The sequence below is a fragment of the Alligator sinensis genome, unplaced genomic scaffold (assembly GCF_000455745.1).
Source record: "Alligator sinensis unplaced genomic scaffold, ASM45574v1 scaffold269_1, whole genome shotgun sequence".
NCBI classification, from domain to species: Eukaryota; Metazoa; Chordata; order Crocodylia; family Alligatoridae; genus Alligator; species Alligator sinensis.
In genome coordinates this window covers 992330-1001045 of record NW_005842048.1, presented here as the reverse complement: position 1 = coordinate 1001045, position 8716 = coordinate 992330, and the positions used below count along the sequence as shown (strand labels likewise).

At 37.0% G+C, this 8716-nt stretch overlaps 1 protein-coding gene across 4 annotated transcripts in view; it reads left to right on the top strand.

Moving 5' to 3' along the window:
* The window catches only part of FRZB (frizzled related protein), a 74110-nt gene extending 67133 nt beyond the window's left edge, over positions 1–6977 (top strand). For 3 of the 4 annotated variants that reach the window (XM_025203228.1, XM_006022855.3, XM_025203229.1), the window contains exons 4-6: positions 648–852; positions 1135–1198; positions 5351–6977. In XM_025203228.1, coding sequence (XP_025059013.1) covers positions 648–852; positions 1135–1198; positions 5351–5461 — 380 coding nt within the window. In that variant the 3' untranslated portion in view covers positions 5462–6977. Of the gene's footprint in view, positions 1–647; positions 853–1134; positions 1199–4286; positions 4388–5350 lie in introns of all 4 variants that reach the window. The other variant, XR_003093868.1, reaches the window with a different exon arrangement.
* The last annotated feature ends 1739 nt before the right edge of the window (positions 6978–8716 follow it).

Below are 8716 nucleotides of genomic sequence, written 5' to 3'. Positions count from 1 at the left end.
GCAACTGAAGGGAAAATGAAGGGATCAGAGAAGAAACAATTAGGTCATCAGGTCAAGATCAGGAGCATTTGGAATTCGTAGGAAAAAAGGAGATTGGTGATGGGTCACTGGAGGGAGAAGAGAAAAGGGAAGGTCCTTTCACCCAATAGGGATAATGATACAATAAAATTTTCAAGCATACTCTCAATTTTGTGAAAAGCTGAGATGACAAATTAAGGGCAAGTGTATAGGGCAGTCCATGCTGAAACGGATCAAGAAGGAAGCAGCTATAGTATAAGATGACTGTAAAGGAGGCAGTTATATAATCTATAAACTTGGTATTGAAAATGCAGAGTTGAATACAAGATGGATGCTAAAAATAAACTCTGCAGGGCATAAGATAAATGTCCCACTGACAAATCATTCCCTGCAAGCACATTTACATTACTATTAGATATCGTGGACCACCTGAAATGTGTAATGTACTCAAAGTAGAGGAGGAAGTGATGAAGAAAAGAAGTGGGACTGGGAGCCTGGGCAAAATCTTGCTAGAGTTCACATAAGCTTTTGATAAAGGAACACACAAAAGACTAATTCAAAAGGTCAGGAATGGGGGTGACCTGCATTATTTGCTGTTGTTAACTATACTCTTTGTTATATTTTCCCAGTCATTCGGGCTAAAGTGAAGGAGGTGAAGACTAAATGTCATGATGTCACTGCAGTTGTAGAAGTAAAGGAGATTCTAAAATCATCCTTGGTAAACATTCCTAGAGACACAGTTAACCTTTACACAAACTCTGGTTGTCTGTGCCCACCACTCAACACTAATGAAGAATATATCATAATGGGCTATGAAGATGAGGAACGCTCCAGGTAACTTTTTTGGCAGTGGTTTAAAAGTATTTTCTCTAGTCTATTCCCCAACCCATGAAGCCTCATTTTGAATCTACCATTATTCTATCTAAGGAAAACTGGGCGGAATTCTTTTCAGGATTAATTATCAATGCCTGTTAATGGAATGAACTTATCACTGTTCAATATGAAAAGGATCTCTACCTCTCCCCTTAAGTAAATGCTTTTAGTTTTGTCTATGTTAATATGTACAACATACACATACCTTGATAATAAAATAACTGGTGTATTTGCAATGTGTAGGTTACTCTTGGTAGAAGGCTCCATAGCGGAGAAATGGAAGGATCGTCTTGGTAAAAAAGTAAAGGTAAGACATTTCATGATCCTATAATTAGGGACTTACCTAAGTTGTGGCAAAACAACGGGTTTTTCACAGACCACTAGCAGTGCACAGAGCCGATTTCACGGACATTTTGCAGTGACCACACCCCTTGCCACTGATTGGCAGAGAGGCCCTGGCAGCCCTGCCCCTTGGCACTGATTGGTGGAGGAAGCCATCACTCAGTCTGTCATTATTTTCTTTGCCCCGCCCCTTACCACTGGTTGGCAGAGGGCACCTTCACCTACTGCTGCTTTTTTTTGTGGTTGATTTCATGGGAAATTGCAGCTAATGCTGCTTTTCCCAGTGGACAAGGCTCTTTTTCACGGTTTCTGTGAAATCCACGAAACTGCGATTTAGGTAGGTCCCTACCTATGATCATAACATTCAAAATAATATCTGACCCTTAATTTTAAGAGAGGAAAGAGAAAATAAATGTACAAGATCCAATCCTTTGCTCATTAATTTGAGTAAATGCTTATTTAGCTAGATTCTGATTGTAGGGATAAATGTAGATTAATATAATTTAAATAAATGGAGCTACTCCAGATTTACACCAATATAGCAGTGATTGAAATCTGGACCATTGATTTCAATAAGTAGGAGCAGCCAAATTCTGCATCTGCAGCTCTTATTCTGTTCTTTGGGAATCCTGTACATTAAGCTAAAGGAAAAAGGTAGTTTTACAGATTTATTCTAATCTCATTTATGTGAGATATTTGAATGTTCTTATGAGAATCTAAGGTTAAACTTTTAGTTGTTGAATCTGCTAATGGCAACTGACTTATAATTTGACTTTATGTTCGCAGTATATTCTGTGCTGACCGGTGTGGCAGTGTTTTTACCTACACTGGTAGCTTCAGTTACCTTATTTCTTGCTAGACTTAGGATAATATGGTAATTTGTATATCTGAAATGTTAATTTTTAAAAAATATGGTATTATTCTTTAAATTACGTAGAATTGGTTTCTTGCTGCACTGTGAATGGAAAATACAAGAAGGGGATTTCATAGTTTACAGAAAAAAAGAGAAAAGTATAGGAATTGGAGCAAACAAAAGCATGACACAGTCTCCATCTCAATATCTTTTAATTCTTGTACACCCACTTATCTTATGTCTGACACATAGCAAAGTACAAATGACCTTGGCTGTTTTACATGGGACATCATTTTACGTGAAATACTTTTGTTCTAACCAATTGCATCAACATGTGGATTTGACTTAAAAAAGATTGCCTACATCTTTTTGCTTCTTTCCCCATAATTTTCTTTAAAAGCTTTATTGGTAATTATTGGAAAAATAATATTCTCTACACACATGGAAATTCTTTTGGGTCCATGTGTCATTCATATTTCTTTTATGATATTGTGTAGGCTAACAGAATAGGGCAGTTTATTTAAATCATTGTTTTATCTGGTATCATTCACAACTCCAGAACACAGAACAAATAACAGTGTGTTGCTGGTCTTCAGTACCACGGTAGCTTCAATTTTTTGGTACTAGTATTATTATTATTTTCTTGGCATGTGAAATTCTCCACTTTTTCCAAAGTGGAAATATACCATCATTTCAGGCATCTCTTTCAACACCAGGAAACATTCTCTTCTTTACCTCTAGAATCTCACCTCTTTCCCACCTCAGCAGAAAACGGTACCACAAAACTAATATTGCTGTGACTGACATAACACAAATCACAAACCTAACAAAAAAGAAACAATGTTTCAAACAATTATAGAATCTACTCTTAAGTTTCCTCAGGCCAAAGTAAAACATCAACAGTGAGGAAATGCTATGCTGAGAATCTTGTACTATTCCTACTCATTCTTCACAGTAATCTTCCCAAAAGCATCTGCAACTGCATTAGCTAGATTTATTCTGCTTTTGCCTTTGGCTGCTGCTGCTTTGAAATATATCTCCCATTGCTTCATCCACACAGTAGTTTGTGTATCATTAGCCAGACATGTGATTGCTTGTATTTGGGACCAGAGTGAAAAACATTGCATTTGAATCCTGTCTACTTCTTCTGAGGGTTTTTTTTTCCTTTTTGAATCAATCCATTTTGAATCATTTGGGAGCTTTACAAAATTATATGCTCCAGTGCAAAAGTAGAACAGTATCACACCTCATTCTGAATGTGAGGAGAGCCTGAGCCTGTAATGTGCAGAGCTGCTTTCAGCACCCATTGATCTCATTTGGAACTGGACTAACTCAGTGCCTCCAGTGAATAGACCAGTAGTGACTTGTTGAAGCACAATGAAACCATTAGTGTGACTTCAGTTACCTGCTAATGCTTGTTCTGCTGCAAAAGTTCCTTCTAGCTTCATTACCATTTGATTATACCACAAACACAGGCTCTTTTGGCCAGCTCTGCTTTTTTAAATACTTTACCCTTTTTCCATCCTGTTTTCCCCAAAATGTCCACAGTTGGCTTTACTTACGTTCTGTTTAAAAAAACTGTAAGGTACTTTCCTGCTTGAGTCATCATCTCACAGTTTTGGCCAATTTTTTCACATTATGTTAATATGGTCTCTTGGGCAGCCAACAGTTGTTTGATTAAAAGGGCACAATCTGTTTTTTTGTTTTTTTTTAAAGTAGCATTAACAGCAAACCCCTTAAGCTAAAAACAAGTTTCTTATTTATGCTTCTAACAAGGCCTAAGGTCTCTGGTTCTACAAGTAAGGCATGTGCCTAATTTTATGCATCAACAGGGTGCATTCACATAACTTTGACGTTAGTGAATCTACTTGAATGAATTCAGAACATCTGCAGGCTTGGGGTCAAGGCTGCTAAAATCTTATTTGCTTTTTATTGTGCAATATAACGCTCTTCTTTGCATTTTTTCAGTTTGTACAAGAAACTTTCACTTTCTGGTTCTTATGTCCTAGAACATCACTACAATTCTAAGTTGTAGCAGCTAGAAGGGCGTTTTAGGGTGAACCTAATTTTTTTCTTTCAAAATTCTGAATATTGTAAATAATCTACCTGAAGCTCTCCCCTTTCATTCCTGCCTAAAGTCTTTGTTCTGTAATTTTCACACATTTCTGACTGTGTAAAAACACACTGTCTATTTTTTAAGGCATGATCTCATGAGATGCTGAGGGCCCTCCATTCCCGGTGAGGGGCATCAACATCTCATAGGATTGGGCCCTGAGACTCTGAGCCTGTCAACTGATTCATGTGAGTAGACCAGTGCATCCACACAGAGCCCCATTAGGGCGTTGTTTGTGGAAATCAGCTTGCAAAATCATGGCCTCAGAGGGTACATCTTTATGAGACACTGACTGTGCAGTAGCCTAATAATATTGTGCAGTAGCATGTCATATCACAGACAGTGCTAATATGCTGCTGCCCAGTATCATTAGGCTACTGTGCAGTAGCATCACTTAAAAGACATTTGCTGGCCTGACTGCAACAACTCCGGTTAATGTGCATTTATTTAGTATTTGCTTATACAAGTACTAAATACATGTGCAGTAACCACTGCGCCATAGCATCTTGTATAGATGTGCCCAGTAAGTAGCTAGCATGTGAATCTTTAAAATGGCACATCCCTACTGAAAAACCCAGGTGAAGTAACAAGACTTAAGAAATAAAGTGTCACTTAGAACATGCAAACAAGGTCCTGATACACCTTGTAAATTATGGATTGGATAGGTAATCCTTCTGGTATAGATCCCTAAGAGCTGTCCTTTTAAATTGTGTATTTACTTTTCCTTTATAAAGTCTTAAGCATTTTCTATGATAGCCACATATTATCCAACTGAACCTGAAAGCTAGCAAATTGCTTACAAGGGTTGTAATAAGGCTAGAAGTCATGCCCACCCAACCCTGAGCTCCCAGTCTTTAGAGTTGGATTGATGAGGGAGTGGCAGACTTCAGCACAGATCTGAAATTGAGCTCAGACTCATGCCTCTGGATCCATCATGAGATTCTTTAATCATTCTGACATCATTCCTTGGGAGGACAAGATCTTTTAGTAATGTTGTTTTCTGGCATTTGATTATAATTTACGAACTAGTTTTATATAAATATATGTTTCAGGAAAGTTTGAAGCACAATGCAATTGTACTTTCATTAAATATTTTTTCCTTCTGTTCTTTGTTTTTATTTTTATTTTTTTAATTTTGTTTAAATGTTCAGCGCTGGGATCAGAAACTCCGTCATTCTGGAAAAAGCAAAAATGAGCCTGGTCAAAGCGATTCTGCTCAAAAGTCTGGCAAGAATAACAATCCACGACAAACACGCAATTAAATGTGAAATGCTGGATGTAAAAAATCAATGGACAATATATTAAGACTTGTATTGTTGGAGCAAAGGAGAAATTGCACTATTGCACGTTATATTCTATTGTTTACTACAAAATCATGTTGTAGTTTGATATTAGTTTTATTTTTCCTCCTGTTTCTGCTTTTTGGTGTGTGCACCAACCCTGAAAATATATATATTTTATTTTGCTAATAACTGTGGAAGACTGCCTTAAGGAGATTAAAAAAAAAAAAGCAGGGCTGATGTTATCAGAAGCACCGCTTACTGTTTTATCATCTGAACCTTGCTTAGAAATTTATGGCACATGTAGGAATTGGATCTAACATAGGCCAGAATCTGAAAACATGACTTTAACTCGACTTCCCTGCTTCTGTCCCTTCTCATCACACACTTGATCATGGTTATAGAAACTGTTTTGATTTTTGTTTTGTTAAGTGTATAAAATTTAGTTTGAAATATAATTGCCATATATACATACAAGTTAAAAATCGTTTGGCATTTCTGGAGAAACAAATAGCAAAAAAAGAAAAATGTAGGGTTAGCCAAAAACACAGTAAAGAAATGCCGACAGGTTGAAAACCGCAATTTAAATATATGACTTTTTGAAGTTAACATGAATTTTTTGGTCACTGTTAGAATTCACTTCATGAAAATACTAGTCAGCATTAAGGAAAGGGATCATTTTAAGATAACTGTTCTAATCTGTACAGAGCTGTTAAATTTGCTTCCTCTCTAATAAACCACTTCTGTGAGTCTAAGTCTCAGTTCCAGCACTCAACATGACAAAAACCTACTGTGTGCTTGTACACATGGACTTGTTTTCTAAATGCTTTTATCCTTGTGGGAAATGCTGTATAGTTCTGTTAACTCAGAACATAATTTACGGTATACTTATTCTCTTTTAAACTCAATTCCTTTTTATTTTCTGCTGAGTTGTAAGAGTAGAGTGTCTTACCAGGCCTGCTTCTCAGTACAGGTCTGCACTTTATCATTTCGATTTTGTGCTGTTATTCTATTTCTGTGCCTACATAAACATCAGTGTTCAATGTTCAGTAAAGTACGTCTAATAAAAGAATTATGGTTGTCAACAGAGACCTTATCCTGACTTTTGCCCCAAATGCACATTTTTTATAAACCATGATGTATTATTGTCTGCAGTATGTGCCAGTAAAAAAGGCTTCATTACCCTCCTCTAACAGAATTCTTCAGAGCCAGTGCCAACAGTTTGAATAGCCTGCCTTGCTCTCTCTTTTTAATTTTTTTTTAACTAGAATGGTATAAGTAGAATACCAAGCTTCTGACCTATGGTACACAGAAAATAAAACACATATATTGCAAACTATTACTGCGTTTTCAGTTGTAAATACTGTATATCCTTTCCTTTGGTATCTATATGTATCAAGGTTGCTTTTCATATGTAGGAAACAACACTGCAGTTTTTAGGTGGTTGAAAGCAATCTTATTGAAATACAATGTGAATAAAGTGATAAAAACATGGAAAGTGTTCCAAAATGTTCATTATAATGTCACTGAACAAAGTTATTAACCAAGAGTTCCAGAGCCAAGCCTCCATTGTGCTGGATACTGTAAAACTAGATAGAAAGACAGATTTTCTGCCTTGAAATTTCAACCTAATTTAAGAGTCTTGATGTAAATTGGGGGAGTGGATGCCTCAGGATCTGTGGATGCCTTTGCAGAATCATGTGAGAAGCACGTTCTGGTGAGTGATATCTTTACTGGACCAACTGCACTGCTGGTATATACATAGGCAAGTTTTCTGGTATCACAGTACCCATCATCAAGCCTCAAGTACTGTGATACCGGAAAGCTTGTCTATGATTATACCAACCGTACAGTTGACCCAATAAAAGATATCATCCACAAGAATTCTTGCTTCTCACATTTCTTCTGGACTATCACAGCAACAACATCACCTCATTATTAAGTCATGTAATTTGAAAGGACTCAAAAGATTATCTAATCAAATCCTCTGCCCAGATGCAGCATGTTGCTCTTAAACCATTTCAAATAGATGCCTATTTAGTGTATTTCTGAATATCTCACTGAAGAATATTCTACAGTTTCAACTGTCATAGTCTTACTATTTTTGCAGTTAGGAAATATTCAGAAGAGGGCAAAGTTCTTCCTGTGCCTTGTGGCCCATTTTGCTTAAAGAACACCAATATTTATAGGCAACAGCACAAAAAGGTTATATAGCTAGCATCACATCCAGCTGCCTTTAACTTTCCAGCCCAGGAGCCCAGGTCCCCATTTACAACTATGTTGATCAGGGCCATCCTTTTTCACAAGTAGTGATCAAAGCTTAAACTCATACTTCTGGAGCAGTAGTGAAGCTTCTTACCCAATCTGGCACCATCTCCTATGGTCAGGAGTTTAGTCATGAGATATCAAGATTTTTGTGTTGAAATAGCTGGTTTGAAGCTAGCTGATTCAATGTTAACTGAATATTACAGGTAGCATTGGTCAAGAAATAGTTGGAAGGGCTTCAATCAGGTAATGGTTTGAAAAAGCTCCTGTCTCTATTCCAGTCTTGGTTCTGGTAGTTCAGAAGTACATACAGGACAGAAATCCCCCATTCAGATTTTAAGTAGCTTTGAATAGAGTACAGAGAAAAGGAGTATAGAGGAGTAAAGGGAATAGTTGCAGCTTGACCACACAAACTTGCTCTTGTATATTTTCAGGCCCTGGGTCCCTGATAGCTGAAAATTTGGTTTTGTTTCACCTGTTGGGTTGCATCATGGAAAGCAGTTGGGAAAAGGGTGGATTTTCATGTTATCTCTATTAACCTCAGCTGTTCCTCAGAAGTTAATAAAGAGGACAAGAAGGAGCTATTCTCCCTGCCCTCCAAGATATTACAGGGATTGAGATTTATATCTGTTCCTATTTCTTCTAAGGTATGCTTTAAGGGGAAGGACCCACCCATCTAAGAAGAGCTCCTTCAGAGAGGTAAGAGCTTGTAATTGGCTTGTGGCTAGATAAGAAGAAGGTTTCAATAAAGATAACTTGAGAAGGGTACAGTAAATATTTTGGTTGCTAAGCACCTTGATCTTTGTTCATGTTCAGCCAAGACTATGGTTATTACTTCATAAGCAAGTTATGTGTATGTTTTTCAATACATCTGAATGTATTGATGGTCAGTTATAAAATTATCTATTGAGACCTCATAACAATGTTGCTCCTGTACCAATTGAGGCTATCTACCATATCTGAAAGAGAGCA